The sequence below is a fragment of the Gymnogyps californianus genome, chromosome 22 (assembly GCF_018139145.2).
Source record: "Gymnogyps californianus isolate 813 chromosome 22, ASM1813914v2, whole genome shotgun sequence".
Classification (NCBI taxonomy): domain Eukaryota; kingdom Metazoa; phylum Chordata; class Aves; order Accipitriformes; family Cathartidae; genus Gymnogyps; species Gymnogyps californianus.
This window is the reverse complement of record NC_059492.1, coordinates 2,953,503-2,974,465: the sequence shown is the minus strand read 5'-3', so window position 1 is coordinate 2,974,465 and position 20,963 is coordinate 2,953,503. Positions and strand designations below refer to the sequence as shown.

At 57.4% G+C, this 20,963-nt stretch overlaps 1 protein-coding gene across 2 annotated transcripts in view; it reads left to right on the top strand.

Moving 5' to 3' along the window:
• The first annotated feature begins 283 nt into the window (after positions 1-283).
• The window catches only part of PTPRU (protein tyrosine phosphatase receptor type U), a 76,528-nt gene continuing 55,848 nt past the window's right edge, over positions 284-20,963 (top strand). The window contains exons 1-2 of one of the 2 annotated variants that reach the window (XM_050909791.1): positions 284-356; positions 18,160-18,288. In XM_050909791.1, the coding sequence (XP_050765748.1) occupies positions 284-356; positions 18,160-18,288 (202 nt within the window). Of the gene's footprint in view, positions 357-15,509; positions 15,553-18,159; positions 18,289-20,963 lie in introns of those variants that run through there. The other variant, XM_050909792.1, reaches the window with a different exon arrangement.

Here is a 20,963-nt window from a genome sequence, read left to right as displayed (position 1 = left end):
GGAGGCGGGGGCGGGGCTCGTGCTGCGTGTGCGCGCGGCGGCCGGCAGGGGGCGCCCCCGGCCTGCCCGCGGTGGCGGCGGCGGCGGCGGCGGCGGCGGGGCCCGCGCGGCGCTGACGTCAGGGCGGAGCGAGCCGCCGCCGCGCGGCCGCCGCTATTTGAGGCGCGGGGCGGGCGCGCGTGCCCCGCTGCGCCGCCGCGCCGGAACCGCGGGCCCGCAGGCGGCGGCGGCGGCGGCCCCGGCCCCCTCCGCCCCGCCGCCCCCCTCCCGCCCCGGCCGCACCATGCGAAGCGCCCGGGCGCTGCTGCTCGCCCTCGCCCTGCGGGTCTGCGCGCTGGACACCGAGACGCCCGCCGGTAAGAACGGAGGAGGGGGTACTGGGGGGGGGGGGGTGCGCTCGCGGAGGGGGGGGGGGGGGGTCCTGCTTTGGTCTGTGGGCGCTTGCGAGCTCGGGGCGCGCTCCCCAGCACCCTCGGCGGTGGGGCTCCGCCAGCTCCGGTGCAAGGCGGCTCCTGCCCGTCCCGCCGCCGGGGCTTCCTTCGGGGCGAGCGAGCGGCCGTCGAGTTCGGGACACCGGTGGCCGGAGCGCGCCCAGCCCGCTGGCAGGCAGAGCGGCTCGGTTGCACTCTCGCAACCCGCGTCTGCACGACCGGAGCTGAGCCCGGCGGCCTCCCCTCGCTCCCCGGTACCGGGGCGACTTCCATCCCTCCTCCGTCCTCCCCTCCCGCTGCACCCCCGGGAAGGAAAACTTCCCCCCGGTGGCAGCGGGGGTTCATTCGCAGGAGGAGCCCTGCCAGGGTTTCGTGGCTCAGGCGAGAAGCGAGCGGGGGCGGCACACCGGGCATCGCACGCCGCCGTCGGGAGCCCGGCTGGGGCGGGAAGCGGTGCAGCCCCGGGCGAGGGGCGGCGGGACCCCAGTTATTTATTTGCAAGCGCCGCTCGGCCCGGGCGGGGTCCCGGAGGGTGCCGGCGGGATTTGGGGACCCTTCGGGAGAAACAGGTGGCGGCCGAGGCCGCTCTCCGGTTGCAGCCTCCCCTGGCTCTTCGTCAGGGGTATAATTACTTTTACCAAAGCACGATCGATTTATTCATTTATTTATTTTTCAACTTGTTTTATTTATTTTTGATTTTTTTTTTCCTCCTTTCACCTGAGCACTTCAGTGACCTGTGCTCCCCCTCCTCGGGAAGGAGCAGGGCCTGATCCTGCAAGCAGGGGCTGGGGAAGGGATGAAGGCAGAGGCGAGGTGTGGGGGGACAGCTCGCTCCCGATACCTTTGGGATGCAGGAGCTGGGGCTTGGATGCTGCGGGGTGGGTGAATTTGGGGCTCCCGAGGTGCTACCGGGGGCTGTGAGTGCTTTTTACAGGGGAAACTGAGGCACGGGGGAGAAGGGAGCTGGTGCCTTGCTCCAAGGGAACCCCAGTGCTGCAGCTTCCAGCTCTTGGGTGATACTCGGTACATTAAGGTGTATTTTTGCCTGATTCTTTAATTTTTTTACCTTTAAAATGAAGCGGCTCACCTGCATGCAGTTCCTATGTTGGTGCATTGATTTTTTTCTTTTTTTGGATAGTGGCCTCTCTCCAAAAATTATAAATAGTGACGCCCATCAGCAGAAAGCAAAAAAAGGCTGACCCGTGCGGTGGGGGGGACGATGGATGGATGGATGGGGGGGGGGCGGAATACGAAGCAGCTGAGGCCCCCATGGCTCATGCAAGGTGGAGGAAATGGGCTTATATTTTGGAGGGGGGAGAGTTGTGTGCTGGGGTGGGGGGAGATGCTGATCCGTGCATGGAGCAGCTCCGTGCTTCAGGGCAGAGCAAGGAGGCAATAGGGAAACTGAGGCACGCAGCTGGTGAGGGGCTCAGAGTCCTCCCCCAGAGGAAGGGGCTTCTGCACCCTGCTGGGTGTCAAGGGGGGGTCCGGAGCTGTGCTGCTCCCCAGCTCTGGGGTGTGTGTCTTTCTCTGATGGTTGTCACAGCTGAGCTGCAGCAGCCTGTGAGCGCTGGAGGGACAGTAGTGGGGACCCGGCGCTGCTGGTGGTGGAGCAGGGCTGGGGGGGCTTTGTGGGGAGACTCCCCCTCCCAAGCAAACCCTTTCCCCTCCGTGGGCTTCCTTCCCTGCAAGATGGCATTTGCAAAGAGCAGGATCAAGCCTGCTCGGGTGTAAATCAGGAGGGTGTTTACTCCAGCGTTTGCCCTGGTAGATGCAGAGCAGGCTCAGCTCCATGATGCAGCCGGAGGGACTGGGTTCAGCCGGAGGCAAGGGGTCTGCTTCCAGCTCCCCAGCTCTATTGCAGGCTGCTTTTTACATGAATCCCGGTGTTTGCTCCTGCCGCTGTGGTTTGGCTGGCTGTGCGGACATCACCCGGCTCGTCTCTGCGGAGCTCGAGGCTGCACGGCAGGCAGGGCTGGTAGAAAATATTTAAGCCGGCTGCATGTGCTCTGGGGTCACCGGAGACCCTGAAGCCAGTCACGGGGAGGATCAGCTGCTTGGCTCTGTGGGTATTTGGAAGATGGGTGGTTTTCTTGCTGCTCCTTTGCAAAGAAGGGGTATAGTGTGATCCCTTCCACGAGTGGGGAAACTGAGGCATGGCACACCTGTGACCGGCTGACCTCAATGAGCAAGTGGCTGAGCTGGGAGAGAAGCTGGGTCCCCCGGTCGCAGCTTCCCCACCAGCTCAGGATGCTCTTTGCTCCTTCCTGGAGCGTGCAAACTTTTGCAATTAAGATTTCACAGTGACTAAGCTGTTGGTGCACGTCTGCGTTGTGCTTGTCATGGAGGGGGCCAGCGTGGTGTTGAAAGGTGCTTGCTGACCCTCCAAACCGCGTGGTCCCTGGCGCTCTTGCGGTGTCAGCTGGCTGCGATGGGGACCTGCGAGTTGTCACCGGTGTGATTTGCCGGCCCCACCTTTCCTCTCTGGGCTCTTTGCAATAAAACATGGAGCCTTTCCCCTTGCTAAAAGCCTCCGGCTAGGAGCAGGCTGGGCCGCGGGGCAGTGGGTTTTGCAGGCGCAGCTCTTTCCTGCTCCTTTTGCTTTCCCCTGCTAGGAAAGGGTGCAGCTCCACTCCTCTATTGCACCCATGCACCCCGAAACTTCAGGAATAAGTTGCTGTCCAGGTGTACCCCAGCCTGTGTGTTGTCCCCCCCCATGCTCCCGGGCTGTTTTCCGGCAGTGCTGGCAGCACGGACATGCCGTGGGGACATGCCTGCAGCTGCCGGCGCTGTGTGGCACTCCTGCCATAATTATGCGGAAGCTGTTTGCACTTGGGTTTGACTGCGTTAGCAGCAATTAAGCAAATGAAATATTTGGGTTTGCAGCTTCCACTTAGGAGGCTGGTGCTGCTGGGGAGCCCCGGACTGGGGTTGGTGACATCTCCAGTGGCACTAGGACTGGTCTGGGGGGAGCTGTGGTGGTGGTTGGTTGTTTTGGATGAGCCCCTTGCTGGGGGCCAGGCAGGAGGGCTGGGGCCACCCAAGGGTCCTGTCACCCCCACCCTGGGACAGCCCTTGCAGGCTGGCAGGAGGTGGCACGGGTGACCCCGACCCGGCGGCGGCTGTGTTGTCTTGGCTGAGTGAATGGGAACAGCCGAGCAGACGCTGTCCCCAGGGCTGGGATTGGGGTCGGGGAGCGGAACAAATCTGCCTGGCGTCCCCCTGCCCTGGCCGTTAACCGCAGCGTCTTCATCAGTGGGGGTCACGGGGGGGATGCTCGGAGAAGGGGCGGGGGGGAGAGCGATGCTGCGTCTGTGCACTCCAGTGCAGGGGCTGGGTGGGGGGTTAGGAGTGGGGGGCTGTCCCTGGGTGCTGCAGGGATGTGTGCTGCTGGCAGCACCCTCCACCAGCCCTGGGGTGCTGGGGACGGGGTCGGTGTTTCATGCTCTCCGGGTGCTCGGGTGCCTGATCCTGCTCTTCCCAGCACTTTGCCCAGTGTTTATTTCCCTCCACCTGGCTGCTGATGGGCTCTCCCATGCCATGGCATTTTTTTCTCCCCACCCTGCCTTCACCAAGCACATAAAATGTGCAAGAGCATTACATTTTCCTTGTCAGCTTGTTTCGGGCTTGGATTTTTTCCCCACTTGCCTGTTCTGCCGTGCTGGGGAAGAGTCTCTTTCTCTTGCTTGCTCCTACGTATGTGTTTTTAATGTCCTGGGAGTGCCATGGCCTTTCCCGGAGTACCGAGACAGTGCAAACGCCCCCCAGACTCCTGTGCCGGGATGATCCAGAAAATCCTGTGGATGTGCCCAAGTATGCCCAGGGCAGAGGTTTCCTGCTCCCAAGCCCTTGGCTCTCCAGTGTCCCCTCTCCATGCACTGGAGCATGGTGGATCTTCACTGTCTGTGGGGGTGCAGGAGAATTTAGGGATGCTCCCAGTGATGCTGATGCTCCTGGATGGACCTGTCCCGCTGGCTCTGTATCTGCAGCTCCGCGGTGGAGGCTGGCAATGCCTGTTCTCCCCCCTGCCCAAGACTTGCAGTTGCATTTGCTTCATTTTTCTCTCTTCTCCTTGCTCCAAAACTCCTGTTTCATGTTTTTCCTCTGGGTGCTTGGACCTGCCCTGGCCTTGGGAACAGGGATGCTGGTGAGTCACCTCCTGGCCCGCACTGCACATTTTTCCCTTTGTTATCCAAACTAAGACAAACCAGCCCTATTCCAGCTTCCCTGGGAGCTTTCCCAGAGCAAAATCCAGCAGGATCAGGCTCCCCCCGGGGGAGCAGGGACACCTCCTGGAAGACAAAGGCAGATGCTTGTTGGTGGCTTTGATCCCTGCCCTGGCTGTGACAACCTCCCTGCTGCCTGTTGATGTTGGTTTTTCCCCTGACTGCACCCGGGATGGAGCTTTTCCATCGCATGCAACCCATCCTCGCTCTGCAGAGGGGCTGAGAACCCTGAGTACCCCAAAGCACCCCATAAAAGTCCTCTCCTGGCTGCAACCCCCCCCCCCAGGGATTTGCTGCTTTGCTTTTGGCAGTTGTGCAAGGGTTAAGCGCGAGGGGCTGGCAAGGCAGAGGCAGGTAAATCCCTGCTGCATGCTCAGAGCTGGGAGGTAGCACAGGCTCTGGAGAGCCTTATCGACACAGCCCTGCCATCTGCCTGCTTAAACCTCCATAAATAAGCTTTTTAATAATCTATTATTAACATGCACTATAATTGTCTTATTAGACATGTCTGGGAACCTTTAGTTACTGTGTGATTAAATGTCAAGATTCCCAAACCTCTTCTCCCCGACGGCAGCTTGGGATTTGTTTTGCAGCTTTCCTTGGATCCCGCTCTCCCGTTTCAGGCTGAAGACCCCCACCTTGTACTTGGGGGAAACTGAGGCTTTCCCCTCAGGACAAGGAGGATTCCCAGCAATTAGTCCCCTGGAGCTAATTGCCTCCTCGTTGGCAGCCTTAAAATAAGTCCTGGAGATGGAGCTTTTTCTTTCCGCTGCAGGTGGCCTGGCAGAAGCTGCTGCTGATTTTCCCAGGATGGATGTGGGTGGGGGAGAAGAGGGGGGGGTGCCAGCCTGCGGTGCCCTGGCCTTCCCTGGCTGGAGGGGGTCCTGGGGACACAGGACCTGCTCTTCCTCCCTGGATGAAGGGCATCTCTGGGGAGGAAGAGGAGGGCTGTGGAGCTGGTGGGTGCGGGAGGAACTTCCCTGAGTGTTCCCCGAGCCATTTTTTTTTTTCCTGACCCTGGGAGTGGCTGCTTCTACGCCCTCTGCCTGGATGGAAAGCCAAAGTCCAGCTCTGTTCCAGCTGCTGGAAAGCAAAGGCAGAGCCCCTGCCTGCCTCCTGCCTGTGGGAGCAGCCCTGTCCCCCTGAGCCTCTGCTGATCCCCCCCCTGGCAGCTCATGTGTTGGCTGCCCTTTTGAGCTGTTTTTTTTTTTAAATCAGGAGTGTTGTTCCTGCTTGCTGGGCAGTCGTTAGCTGCAGCTCATCCCCTGGCTGGTTTTGTGCTCCTCTGGGTCCTGCCTGCAGTGTAGCAGCCTGGGTTCGCAGCACCCGCCTGTGCCTGGGTGCTGGCGGGGGGGGGACAGATGTCCCGGGGTAGCCCATGGGTTTCCTACAGGTTTAAGGGGCTGAGGCTTTGTACCCCAATTTCTCCCACTTGGAGAGCGAATCCAAGCGTGGATTGTGGCAGCTGCATGCCCTGTGAGCCAGGATGGGGCTGTCCCTGTCTTCTGTCCCCATGTACCTCTGCCAAACCCCAAATCTGGGTGCTGGTGCAGGAGCAGGACAGCAAAGCTCCCCCTTCCCCCTGCTTCCCCCTTGCTGTGGGGCTGCAGAGGGGTGCGGGGAACGTTCCTGAGGGGTGGCCAGCCGTTGGGGTGCCAGAGCAACCGCTTGCTCTGCAGCGGAGGCAGGGCTGCAGTGGGAGTGCAGGAAGGGTGATGCTCCTGCAGTTGGGGGTTCAGTGGGGCTGTGGGGTCCCGGTGCATGACCCCCCTGTGCCTGGCAGACTCACAGCTGGAAGGAGCCTCCTGACTGTCTTTGACCATAAATTTGTTGTTTCCTGACCTTCCTGCCCCCTAAAGTGCTCCAGATGTTGAGGAAACAGGAGCTGGGTGAGGGTTGGTGGGTGGTTGGCACCCCTCCTGCACCCAGCTTCCCCGCCACAGCATCCTGCACTGGGTCTGGTGGCCCCAGCTTGGGGGGGGCTTTGCTGGGCAGTCCCGGTGCTGATGGGGGGAGCAGGGATGCGCTGTCTGCCATGCACCCCGCTGCCTGAGGACCCCTCTGCCTGCCCACCTGGGGGTGGGCTCTGACCATGGGCAGGCAGGGGGCTGGGGAAAGCCCCCCCCATCCCAGGCGGGGATGCAGTGGGGAGCAGAGCATTGCATCCTCACTGCGGCTGGGGGGTGTAAATGTGTTGCAGCTGGAGCAACTCTCAATATTTTTGTCATATGCTATTTTTTGTTGGTTTTTTTAATTTGGCTTGAAAAATATTGGTGAATCACCCACAACAGGGTAGTTGTGCTGGTGCAGACCTCCCTGGCTGCACGCGGCTGGCAGAGGATCCATCCCTCCCTGCTCCAGGGCTGTGCTAGGTGCTGGGCTCTGCCCCAGTGTGGCACCCACTGGGTGCTGGGGACCCCCTTGGTCTGGGGAGCCCTACATAAGCCAGTAAACTGCTTTGACTTCCTGGACCATGCCATGTGCATCAGACCTTTCTTGACATTAAGTTAATTAGGGTTGTGGCTGGGATGCAGCAGCTGGCTGGCTTGAGATGCTCTGAGCTCTCCCAGGACAGGATGAGGGGACGGGGACGCCGATGACCTGATGCATCTTAACGAGGCCACTGTCCCCACGGCCACTCTCGGTGCCTGCAGATCTCTGTGTGTGGATACGAGCTGTGGCAGCCCATGGGCATTTGAGCTTGGCGTGCTGCTTCGTGCCAGAGACCTTCAGCCTAATTAGCCCAATTAGCCCAGCCGAGGAGCAAGCACCGCTTCGGTCCAGCGTGCTTCACCCTGCGATCGGACCATCAGCTGCTGGGTCACCGGGAGGAGGGTGTCACTGGGAGGTGAGCAGTGGCCGGTCTGGAAGAGGGGATGAAACGCTTGCTGCAGCCCAGCTGCTCCCCCGGCATGGGGGGCTCGTCTTTGGGGTGCTGCCTGGGGGTCGTCTTGCTGTCTGACCGGAGATGGTGGAAATGGCTTTTTCTCCGATGGGCCAAGGGGGATGGAGCATCACGGCCGCTTGCTTACAGAGACGAAGGCAGGTGGAGGGACGGACTATGGACAAGCTGCATTTCCTTGCTTGGATGGATTTGGAGGTGTCTGTGGAGCTGCTGTGGTTTTGGGGATGCTCTGCAGGGCTCCTTGGGGTGCAGCCCCTCCCTGTCCCGTGCTGCATGGCCCTGGTGCCTCGGTTCCCCCGAATCTTGAACTGTGATGGTGGAGGGTTCAACAGCAGGGATTTTAAAACCTGGGCAGCAAGTCCATGCAGATCCGCCCAAGGATGGCATCTCCTCTGTAGCCCTTCCCCTGCTGCTGGAAGCCCATCCGTGGGGACAAGGACCTGGCACGGGGCGGGGCAGGGCAGCCCCACACACCCTCGAGTGCCAGGTCCTGGGTCACGCAAAACTCCTAACCCCTTGACAGCGCATCCCTGCCCGTCAGCAGAGGCACGTTAACACCCTGTGTAATTAGCAGAATAAATGCTCTTCACATAATAGGTGCTGCAATTTGGCTAACAGAATTAGCGGAGGTGGGCAATCCCTGGTCACCCCCCCCAGCACCTCAAAGTCCCCGCTGGGATGGCTGGTTCTGTTTTTGGTGGCAATGGGGCACCCAATGGAGATGGGTGCTGGAGCTTTCCAGTGTGTTTTTGGGGAAGGAGCAGCTCGGGGGTGACTTTTGAAGCCCCCCAGTGCCAGGAGAGGCTCTGGCCTCTCCCTGTGGGAACAGGGATGTGGTGCAGATTTGGCCACTGCCCAGCTGGGTCTTCTCCCAAGGACTCTCCTATTTCTGCTTATTTTTTACTGTATTTTCAGCTGTCTGCTGAGTGATAATGTCCCATTGACTTTCTGCAGCCAGCAATCAGTCTGCTTTCCTTGGATTATAGCAATATCAAACTAAAGCAGCACATCTCTGCATTGGGCTGTTTCTTTTTATTAGCTGAACTTTTTATTTAGTATCTCACCCAGGCTCCTGGCTGGGGAGCTGCTGCTCACCGTGCCTGGCTCTGAACACCGTTTCTCAGTGTGAGGGGCTGTCTCCTGCCTTTCTTCCCGTGGGATGGCTGGGCTGTCCTGCTTGGGCTGGGTCTGGTGGCTGCAGCTGGTCAGGGATGGGACCTGGCCAGGGCAGGATGCGTGTGGGGAGGGGTTGCAAGGCGCTCGCGTGGGGTTGCAAGTTGCTGCGTGCACTTTCAGCACCGCTGCGGGGTCTCTTCTCTGACGACCCATGCGCTCCACCAAATTTTTCAGTTATTGCTGCAAAATTAGTGTTGTCCCAGAGTTTTTAGCGCATGACCAGTGCATGCGCTGGCACGGGCTGAGGATTCCGCAGGTCAGCCCCGCTGTGGGGATGGGGGCAGCTCTGGGACCCGGCAGCAGGGCAAGGTGGGAGCACAGTGCCTTGGTCAAACTGGCTGCCCAGAGCCTGGGCTTCAAGCGGGGGCCCAATGGGGCCATGCCCTGGCCTGGGGGGAGTAGTGGGACACCCCATCATGGGTGGCTGTGGGATGGGGGGGTGGGAGATGCTTGTGCTGTGATGGGGGTGAGGCAGCGATTGCATCCTGGTCTGCAGGAACAAGACAAAAAAAAAGTTGGGGAAGAAAATACCAGGAATGAGCCTTTGGATGTCAGAAATGGTGGAGTGGTGTCAGCAGGGGGGGTTAGAGGCGTGGGGTCTTCTGTGATGAGAGCTGCTGTGGTGGGGGTGATTTTTGGGGGACTGAAGGGGGTGCTGCAAGCAAGCCCCCCTGCCCAGCGTCCTCGCTGCTCGGCAGCAGTTTTCCTTTCCCTGGAGCTGGATGGAGGGTCCTGAGCCTTCCCGCGGGGACGTGGTGCAGGCGGGTGCTGCATTGGGGCTTGCCGAAAATCCAGCCTTGGAGGGGTCTCCAGGCTCACAGGGAGGGCGATGCCTTCCCCTGCCTGGATGGGGAGGGGCACCCCGGCAGGGTGAGGGCAGAGGGAGGGCAGGGGGTTTGGGGTGCTGCTGGGGAGCAGGTCCCTGTGTGGGAGCAACCAGGGAGGAGGGAAGGAAGGAGTTGGGATGCATAATGGGTGGATGTACCCCATGTGCTGTCTGAATCCATCCTGCACCCCAACTGTCGGTCACGAGTTCATCTTGTGCGACCAAACTCAGGGTTTTGCTGTTGGGGAACGTGGATTCAAACGCAGCAGTTCCATGCACCGAGTCTGCCAGGTCTCAGCAGTGCAGCAGCACCGCGGCGTCCCTGCCGGTGCGGTGCTCCTGCCTGCTGGCCCTTGGAGCTGGAGAGGGGCAGGGGGTGGGCGCCTGCCTGCATCTCAGCTGAGTTTTTATAGGGTCTATGAAAATAAAGGGGGTGGGGATGGACTTTGAGCAGCTTTCCAGAAAAAAGGGAAATTTGTTTGGTTTTTTTGACCATTTGCAAAGCACACCTGGCTTCGCAGCCGGTGCTGCCAGCAATGGAGGGGAGGTATTAAAAGCAATAAATAAGCTGTTGAGGAAGGGCATCTGCGGACTTCTGTGACTCTGGATTTATGATGTGCTGTCCCAAAGTACCAGCTGCTTTTATACCTAATGCCTGCTCCTGGGGGACCTGAGGAAATTATCTGCCTGGTTAAAAGAGGTTTTAACCTCTGGGAGCACTGGGTGGCACTGGGATGCTTGTGGAGACCCCCGGATGAGTTTGCCAGAGCTGCTGGTTTTTACCCTGGCCTGGGGGATGGATGGATGCCTGAGCCAGCACCGACCATGGGTGGCTGAGCTGGAACTCGGGGACCGGTACAAACATGCCTGCTGATGGGAGCTTTGGGCTCGATTAGCTGTATCTCCGCCTTTGCCTGGCCGAAGGGCGCCTGGCTCGGTCCGGCACATTCCTCAAAGCCATGATGTGGACTCCCTGGGCATGGAGCGCCTTTTTATTCCCCCCCATGGGGCCTTCTACTGGTGGCTGTAACCTCCCAGCAGATCCTGTCTGTCCCCCTGCCATTTAATAGTGAAGGGTTTAGCTGAGCCCGTGCCTCCCCCGGCACTGGCAGCCGGGCCCGTGTGTGATTGATTTGCCCACGTCGGCTGCATCGCCACCTTTAAACCTCGGTGTCAATCTTCCCACGTTGCTTTTCCTGGTACAATGGGAGGAGGAGGAGGATGACATCCACCTGGATTTTGCATTGCACTGAGACGCACTCCTGCTCTGCCTTGACCTTCCTCCCTGCTCCTCTTCCTCCACTCTTATTTTCCCCAAGGGCTGGGAAGTGGATGTTGGGCACGGTGGGGACCGTGCGGCCCCGTCGCCGGCTGGTTTTGCCGCGTGAGGGCTCTTTGGCAACGCAAGCGGCTCCGTTCTCTGCTTTGAAAGGCCATAAATAACCCGGCTGAGCTGCCTCCCCGAGGCCCCGCCGGTGCTGGCACGCGCTCCATCACAGGAGGATTAGCCCACCGACGTGCTTCGCTCCCGCATCCATCACTGCGGAGAGGTGGTACCCGGAGGGCGAGAGGCTGTGGGGGGGGGGGAAGGGGGAGTTTGGGGGTGAGACCAAGGGTTTCCCCCATCTTTATCCCCTGCAAAATGGGGTTGGTTTGGAAAACTTGGTCTTTCCCATGATTTCTGCAGCCGGAGCTGGGGTCGGAGCCCCCCTGGGCTGTGGTGGTGCTGCTGCTGTGTCCTGGGGCAGCTGCTTTCCCTGCCTAAACTTGTGCCGAGGGAGCATCTCTGTGTCCTCGGGGGTTCCCCGAAAGCGGAGTTTCACCCTCAGGGCTCATGGTCCTGGTCTTTCTGGGTCCATGGGCATGTGGGGTAGATAGCCTTCAGCAGGACCATGGGGACCTGATGGTAATAAAGGAGCTGGGGGAGAAATGAGCTTTTTTCCCCCCTTTTTTCAATTTATTTTCATTTTTTTCCCCCTCTTTTACCTTTTTTTTTCCTTCCAAGGTGCCAGGTGGCTCCATAGCCCAGGAGCTGTAATTGCACAGTAAGCAATCGATAACGGCAGGATGGAGGTTTCCAAAGGCCAGCCTTGTTTTTTTTCCTATGAAGTCAAAGAGGCAGCCCTGACTATGTTAATTAAGTGATGGTTCATTATTAAAGCACTTGTGTTGCAGGTTAGTGGCCTCCTGGCCGGGGAGCTTGAGGGTGTTTCTGTGCTGCGGGACCTCTCCTGACCTGGGTATAAATAATGGAGAAATGCTGGTCCTTCCCCTGGGAGCAGTGCTGGTCGGATCCAGGCGCTGTGCAGGGACAGCACTTGGATGGGGTGTTAAATACACGCGTCCGCTCTGGCCGTGGGGCCGAAACCTCCCGCCTTGTGCCCCACAGCATCACTGCAAAACTGGCGGCGAGTTGCGATGCCTGGTTGCACCTGCATCGGGGTGATGCAGCACCCTGGTCCCAACGGTGCTCATTTCCCCCCCGGGAGCTCCTTTCGGGAGAGTGGGAGGGAAGGGGAGCTGCATTTTGCAGCTGGATGTGCCCCAAGGAAGGACTCCCGACTGGCAAGATTAATTATTCCCCCTGCATCTTCATGATAAGGGGATGCGTGGTGCACCTGGTCCTTGCCCAAGCACAAGCCGGCTCCGTGGCATTGCAAACCCTTCAGAGTTGTGTTTTCCTGCTTGTATTTGCTCTTCCCAGGCTTGGGGATGCCTGTAACGAATCCATGTCTCCCAATTCCCCCCTGTCCCCATGCCCAGGGTTGCTCGGAGGCTGCTGAGGCTGGGCACTCACTGCAGGAGGTTTAACACCTCCATGGGGACCTGCAGGTAAAAACCATAAAGAGTCTTTAACAGGCCAAAAAAAAAAGATTTATGTCTTCTGTAGTTGCTGGTAGATGGATATTGTTCTCCTAGTCCTGCGCTTTCCAAACACTGAGGTTATCAGGCATAAGTGACTTATTATGCAAATCCTCTGTCTTAATATCTGGCTGCTCTCTCCCTGGAATTGCATTGGCTAAACCCCATGCGTTATTGGAGCTGCTAATGTTTACACATTAGCTTCTCTGGCTAATATACAAGGCTTCAAGTTGCAAATTGATGTTTCTTACAGCTGAGCAAATTCTTTTTCTATTAAATGCAATATTTAAAATGATTTGGAGAAGCAAAACAAACTACTGGTGAGAATTTTAATGGAGCTGCTTTCCATATTCTGCTAATCAGCTTTTATCGGGGCCAGGAAATCAGTAATATTTTTTTTAAACGTTTCTATTTCGCAGAAGTGGGGAACAGAGGAGCAGGGAGGGTGTTTATCGTAATCTCTGGTGTGTGTAAAGCACAAAATCATTTGCAGGTACCTGTTGCATTTGTGCCCCAGGCCCTTTCAGTGTGCAAAGTGCAGCTAAGGGGAGATTTAGCTCCCCTTTGCCTGGACTAGAAGAGGTTTTCCCACTGCTGAGACCAAAACCCTGGGGCGTTTGGGCTTGACTGGGGTTGGTCATGGAACTGATGGGGTGCCTTGTGTGGTGGGGGTCTCCATCGGTGTGAGATGCCGGGGTGCTGCGACACAGGACCTGCTTTGCCTCTTGGTTTTCTTGCTGAGCTGGATTCCTCGGTGCCGCATCCCCTGGAGCCGGTCCTGGACCCCTGTGTAGCATCATCCCCCGGGGAGTCTGAGCCCCCCACCCCGCAGATAGAACTGGGATTTCCGATCCCTTATCCATTAATAACCTTGACCGGGAGCCTGCGATATGGTACGTATGAGATCTTGCTGGATAAGAAGTGTAGCTAATTTTAGATGAATTGCAATATGTGTTCCCTGTCCCCCGTGTCTGCAGGCAACCCGCTGGCACTCCAGCGTTTCCTTCCCAGGGCACGTTCCCGTAGGAGCATGCTGAGGAAATCACCTTTAAATAGCAGCCGGGATCTGGGAGGTGGGAGGCTGGCTCAGCTCCGCCGGGGTGCCGGGGAAGGGATGGCATCTCGCTGGCATCCGCTGGAGCAGGGTTCTGCATCCCAGCAAACCCGGGCTCCTTGGGCTTTCCGCCGTCCCCGGGGGATGATGCCGGGCTGCCGGCGTTACGGGACTTTGCCAAATCACCTGCGTGCCTCAGTTTCATCATTTGTGGCAGCGGCATTAACCATTTATTCTGTGTCAAGAACTTGATCCTTTGGTACTCCAGGAGCTGCTGGAAAAGGCCAGGGATGAAAAATTAATCCTGACTCCAAAAGGTCACCCGTGTTAGCTTTCCCGGCTGGTGCCTGCGCCGTGCGGCATGGGGTGCTGGGGGCTTGAGCCCCCGAGATGCTGCACCCCAGAGACAACCGTGGGGGCTATTCCAGTCCCAGCTAAGCCAAGACGGGAGCAAAACGGGCTTTTTCCCATCGATTGGCTTTGCTTCGTCCTGGACTGGGAGTCCTGCACGCCTGCCCCAAATTTCATAGCTCTGAGGAGCCTGTGCTTGCTAAAGTTGGGGTATAAATCCTTTTTTTGTAAAGCCTTTCCACTTTTTGTATGTTATTTGCATAGCATCCCCATCAGATGATGCCCTGGATGGTCTGGGCGGTGTCGTTACCCCCCTCGGGGTACAGGAGCGTGCAATCCCATCACAGATGGTGCTGGGCCGCCCTTTAGCACAGGAGCCTTTTCAAGGCTGCTCGATAAAAGAAAAGAGAAGCCTGTGGAGCATGTCCCACGGTGCAGGAGGTTAAACAGAAAAGGTTTAAGTGTGTAATTAACTTTGAAGCGAGAGGAGCGTAGACTCGGCGGATGAAAGAGCGTTGGGCGGGCTGGTGGGCAGGCGGCCGTGTTCCTCGGTGGCCACGGAGATTTAATTAGATGCCATCCATTGTATTTGGTTGTTTGGTCTTTCATTTCCTCCCTCTTCTTTGTGAATCCTTTGTTCCTCCTCTCCCCCTCCCTGGCTTTCCTCCTCTCCATCCCCGGGGAGGGGGATGCTGGGTGGCAGCGGTACCCAGGGCATGCTGAGCAGCACCGGTACCCATGTCCCTGGTGAATCCATTAAGCTACCTCTTCTTTCTTTTTAAAAAAAAAAAGTCCATCTGGTGTTTAACCCCCATATTAGTGCTCATCCCTCTGCTCCCCTCTGCCAGGGCATGCCCTGGTGCCGCGGTGGTGGTGGTGGTACCTGGGAGGGATGCTGGGTGGCACCAGTACCCGGGGGGGATGCTGAGCAGCACTGGTACCCGTCTCCCTGGCAAACCCCTCAAGCCACCTCTTTTTACTTTCTTTTTAAAAAATTTTGGTCCGTCTGGTGTTTAACCCCCATGTTAGTGCTTGCCCCTCTGCTCCCTTCTGCTTGGGCACGCTGTGGTGCCACGGAGGTGGCAGCGGTACCTGGAGCGGGGATGCTGGGTGGCAGCAGTACCCAGGGAGGATGCAGAGCAGCACTGGTACCTGTCTCCCTGGCAAATCCCTTGAACCACCTCTCTTTTTCTTTCTTTTTTAAAAATTTTGGTCTGTCTGGTGTTTAACCCCCATGTTAGCGCTCATCCCTCTTCTCCCCTCTGTCTGGGCACGCCGTGGTGCCACGGGGGTTTCGTGTGGGGTGTTTAACGGGGTACGTCTCGTCCTTGGCACGGGATACCTGTCATGTGTTGGGGCAGGCTCTGGGTTTAGGAGGGGCTTAGGCGACTTTGGGGTGTTCACGCATCGTCTCGGATGCGTCATGCCCCCGGGGAGCAGGCTGTTATGCCCCTGGCAGTATTTTTAGCTGCTCTCGCGTTGGAATCGCACCTCCTGTGCTCACTGCCTTCATCTCACCGCCCGGAGCTGCTGTTACCCTGGCCTCAAGCCAGCACAGGGGCTGGGAATCGGGGGCTCCTTGTTTCCGACTGGTGATTTTTTTTTTTTAGGGCTCATCTGGACCTGGAGCAGTCCCGGCCAGCTCCCACAGACCCCGTCCCGCTGACATGAGCCCTTAGGATGGGTATAACCATCTCCGTTGCTGCAGATGGATATTTCAGGTTGCAGTCTCCCTGCCCTCCTTGCAAACATTTTGATGAAACCTTAATTTTTTTGAAAGCTGCTCTGGGTTTACCCCCTCTGACTTTCCATGGCTGCTGGGGCACCCCACAGCCACCCCCTCTGGAGCTGGGACGTTGGCGTTTAATTGCTCAGGTGTTAATTTTTATGCCCCTATTAATCTTGTGATGGGGAGGGAGAAGGGGCTGGAGGTCGAGCTTCTCCCCGGCCATACCCTTGGATGAGGAGAGATGGTGCCAAAAGCATCCCATAGCTCATGGAAACCAAGGCTCTGCAAAACCCTTTTTATTTTTCTCCTGTGTATACAAATCATAGACAAATCCGTCGGTGAGACGGAGCGGCTGGTTGAGCTGCCTTCATTTCACCCTGTGGATGGGGGGGAGCGGATGAGAGGGAAGGCTCGCGCGGGGGAAAGCCATAACAATAAACCTGTCTGAGGAGGGAGACGGATCGGCTCGGCCAACTGTGCCTCCGCCAGCAAAATATCTACTCCACGTAATTGCATTTTAAGCTTCTGGAGCCTGGGCATCGTCTCGCAGGTGGCTGAGGATCCGGTCTTGGGGTGATGGAGTGGTGGGGAAACTGAGGCACAGGACCAGTTGGTGCTGGGGATGGCAGCAGGATACAGGTGGTGGAGATGCAGTCCAGGAGGAGGAGGAGGTTACGTCTCCCCCGACGTCGTTAGCGGCTGGGAATAGTTTATTGGGGGTGAAGGAATCGCTTTTCCCTCGGAAATGGGACTCTGCCAGCCTGAAATGCTGTTTGTCTCCATTCTGGTTTCTCAGACCAAAAAAACCTCCAACACTAAGAACAAATTCCTCCCTCCCAGAATATCCCGTTTCAGCAGATCTTGGAAAGAAACACTTGGGCTTTTTTTTTTTTTAAATCACTTGGCATTTAGTTTCTGACACTGTTTTATTTTGAAATTTTTTTCTTCCTGGAAAATTTTGACAGATTTGTGCTTTTTTTCTCCCATTAGAAAGCGCAGCCAAGTTTCAGACTCTTTAAAATCTGGCGTCTCTCGTGGCGAGAGCCGAAGGAGCCGAGGACCGGCTCTGCGGTGTGGGGGTGCATCCGCACGTGGGCTGGGCAGACGCTCCAATTCGGGAAGAATTTTAAGAAAGCTGTGAGGTCTTGGTGCCTCCAGGCATAGGAATAGGGGAGAATTTGCTTTCAGTTTTTAAAAAAGTTTCTTGTGGTTCTGAGAGGGGAAAAAAACCCAAGAAACTTGGTGATGGAGCTGGAATGCACCCTCGTGCTTTAAAAAATGAGTGTAAAGGGGGGGAAAAAAAACCCCAAATATGTTCTTACATGTGAAAGAGTTGGAATTGTAATTTTCTGGGTATCTTATGGGCTTTTTTCCGGTGTTTGGACTCATGTTTGCACAAGCGATGTGTCTGAGCATCCCCTGACACAGGGAAGCACAACCTGTGCCGGCAGCAGCGAGGCCATTAACTGGCAAATCCCTGGGTGGCGGGGGGAATTACTGATGTAATTTGGGGATAAATAAGAAAAAAAACCAGAAGAAATAATCCCCTGGCCCGGCTCTGCTTTCATGCTGGCCCATTAGGGGATATTTGCCTTTGTTCGTTCTGCTTGCTCAGGGCTTTCTTAACATGCCTGCCCTCGTCAGCCCAGAGGCTTGTATTAATTAGCGCTGGTGCTCTGGTCTGCGTGTAATCTGTGGGTTTAACGGAACAATAGGTCAGTGTTAACGAACCGGCCCGGAGTGGCCCCATGGGCAAAGCCAGCCCCAGAGCTCCAGGGTTTGGTGGGATGCGGGATGGGGGGGGCGGCGGGATGCGGGGCTGGATGCGGGATGGGGGGCTGGCTGGCGTCTCAGTGTGCCGTCTCCGTGTCACTTTAGTACACGTGGGGACAAGCGGCCTCTTGGCATTTATTTCCGATCCTCTGTGCTCAGCCGAGTGCCTTGCAGACCGGGGAGGTGGTGCGTGGCTTTTGCTTTTGCTCTTTGCAAGGGATAAAAAAAACCCCACAACCCCAAACCCCCAACAGATAAATCAAAGGGCTCCGAAGTGCCAGCCGGCGGCTGGGGGACGGGGGTTCGGTGATGCGTTTGTAAGGGCGTGATTGCTATGGGTTGTTGGAGGTCCCGGCTGAGACCTGCCGCTGTCGTGTCAGGCAACGGACAGACCCCCAAGAGCTCAAGCTCAAACTGCGTGTGGGCAGGCGGAGGGCTGAGGTCAAAGCAGGATTTTTGCAGGAATCCCCGGGGTCTTGCGAACCTTTGTCCGACTGCCGCAGTCGAGCGCCTGTTTCTTGGGAGAAACCCCTCGTTTGGTGACCGGCCCCTGGGAAGCAAAGCTGGGAGCTGCCTCCTGCTCTTGTGGCTGAGACCTCCCTGGGAACTGAGACCTGCCAGCTCATTTCACTGGTGGGGGGGGAACTGAATGGGAGAGATGGGGGATTAGCAGCAGACAGGACGGTATCCTTGCTCGTGAGTGCACGTGGGGGGATGCCTGGGGTCCCCCTGTGTTTTGGGGGGGGGGCAGCACGCCATCCTGGCAGGGCTTTTGGGGACGGACCAGCCACTCTGCGGGGGCTGACAGGTCTCTCTCCCTTCGCAGCCGGCTGCACCTTCGAGGAGGACAGTGACCCGAACCAGTGCGAGTACAGCCAGGGTGAAGACGATGACTTCGGGTGGGAGCTCGTCCGCAGCTACATGATGCCGCACCTGACGGCTGACCTGCCTCACGGTGAGTCCTGGTCCCCAGTGGGGCCACGCTCATCTCCCGGTGTCCCCGGGGCCCTCTGCCCCAACCCACCCCTTGGTCCTGTACCCCAAAGCCAGACCACGTGGCTTCTGGTTTAATTCCTGCAGTGGTTTAGGCTTGACTTGGCCTTGGTTGTGTGGGCAGGGTGCCGCTGTGCCCACTGGTAAGGTGTGATGAGCTGTGTCGGTCCTCAGCGTGGTGAGGCAGGCTGCTGCGTGACCCTGGGGAGGCTGTCCCCTGGGGACAGGGGACCCTGCTGCTGTTGGGGGGAGGAGGGTTTTTAACAGCACAGCAGGGACATTGAATGGCTCTGGGTACCTCTGAGCCCTGTGTCGCTGCCTTGCTGGGGTGTAACCCTATGCCACCCCCAACCCATCCTGGGGTAGGGGGCTGGGGGAGCCTGCAAACGGTCTAGGCATGTATTTTTGGGGTGGAAAGCCAAGATTTCCAGCTTTGCTCCCTCTGCACGTGACCTCTACCGTAGCTGTGTTTGCTGCCCACAGCCCAGGCATCCCCGGGCTGGCCGGGGGCTGTGTGGAGGACGTCCCCTCTACCATGGCATCTCCCTGCCCACAGCAGCGGGATGGCAGCAGCTCGGGCGGCTTTCCACGCTTCCCGTGGGTCTCGGCAGCGTCTCCGGTGATGCCAAATTCCCCATCTGGCGTCGAGCGCAGCATCTGCGGCTGCCGCCAGCTGGGATGCACCCAGATCCCGTCGTAAAGGGGCACCTTCGGAGCCGCTCTCCCTGCCTGGGATCTGCAGCCACTGCCTGCTCTTTCCTCACCGGTGTGTGGGCTCGTGCTGCTTTTGTAGGCTCATGAGAAATTCCCATCTCCAGGAGTTGTGGAAAAGGGGAAAAAAATGTGTTTCTGTCTCTTGCAAGTGTGGAGAAGGGCTCGTGGCTGTGAGTTAGAGGCATCTCTGAAGTCTCGGGAACTGTAAGGAAGAAAATGCAAATGGACTTTTTTTCTTTTTTTTTAAATCTCATTGCTTTTAAACTGGTTCTTGTTATTTTCTGGGTGCGAATCCTCTCTGATGGCCAGGCTGGGGGAGCAGAGCCAGCCAGGCAGCCACGGGGAGCTCCCCCTCTCCCACACGGATGGCGTGGGCACCGTGCCTGCGTGGCATTCAGGGGCTTTACTCGCTCCCAGCTCCGGACCGTGTCCCGCTGTGACCCCCTCGAGTTGTCCCTGTACCCCTTTGCTCTGCGAGATGCACTGGGCTCGAGATGCTCCTTGTTTTTGGGACTGCTGGCTCCTGCCCGGTCCCGGCGTTCCGGCTCCTCCTGCCCAGCCTGGAGGTCAGATCATGTGCTGAGGATGGGCAGAAAGAGGAGAGCTGGTTTAGAGCTCGATAGTAAAAATGACTTTTTATTAAAACATTAACTGCTTTATAGAAAACTCTTTACTGCTCCATCAGTCTGCCTCCAGCCGTTTATCTTGTGCCTTGTTTGTGCCAGGGCTTAATTTGGCTTTTCCCCTCCACTAATCCTCCTCTTCCTTTACCTTCTCTTCCTATCGCCTTTTCCTTCCTTTCCCGTCCCCGCTGGCATGTCCTGGGCACCGGGCGAGGGCAGAACAACCCTTAGCATGCCTGTAGGACTGCTGACAGATCCCTGCTCATCCTGTGATGCTTTTCCAAATAATTGCTTTGAACTGAACTATCCTAATTTGTGTGTGTCCTGGGGATGGTTTCCCAGGGCAGCGAGGAGGGAAGCAGAGCTGGGAATTGAGGTGGCTCATGGTGGAGGGTCTTAAACCTCTAATTAGTTGGGTTTTCTGCTCAGTCTTTAGCTGTAATTTAAAATCTGCAGCAAACTGCTTGAGTTTAAACCCTGGGGGCTTGCAGGGGGCTGAAGGGGTCGGGTGGAATGGGGCTGCTCTCTCTCTGCTTGAGGAAATAACCGTGGGTTAGCACGGTTGATGGGGGCTTAAATGAATGCAAAGAGTTTAAGAAATAAACTCCAGAGTTGATGGGGAAGTGGATGCAGCCGTCCCAGGCGGGATGCTGCGAGGCTGAGCTGTGAGCATGGAGCATCGCAGGGTCCGTCCCCCGGGAAGAGCACCCGTCCCTGATGCTGATCAATGGTGACACCCAAAGGGATGCTCGTCCCCATAGCTGGGGGCTCCCCTAATACCAGGTAGATACTGTTTGCTTGTGGTCTTGGGGCACCCAGTGGGTGCAGGGACCCTGTTTTTGTGTAGTTTTACCCCGGGATGCGTGGGGAGCTGTGCACGAGGCTCCTGCAGCCTTATCACCCCTCTTGGTCCCCCCCAGCAGCTTGGTGGATGAAGAGTATTTCACAGCGCCGGGGCCTCTCCGGGGAGCACTTTCCAAAGGAGTCTCGTGGTTTTAGATTAAAATGAGTTTTTATTGGAGATCAGCCAATTTCAAGGAGTGTAGGATTTATTGGAGCGGATGCTGGCTGCTGGCCACCCGCCTCTACCTTTCCATCCCTCTTTCCTTTTGCTTTCTTGTTTGGTTTAGTGTTGTTTTTTTTTCCCCCTCTCTTCCCTTCTTGACTTGTCTCTCTTTCACCTAAAGACGACGGATGGGTCTTTCCCACATTGCAATCGTGATTTTTTTTTTTCCCCTGCTCTTTATTGTTGTTTTTTAAAGGAGCAGTTGCACAATATCTAGTCTTGTGGAAGCCCTGC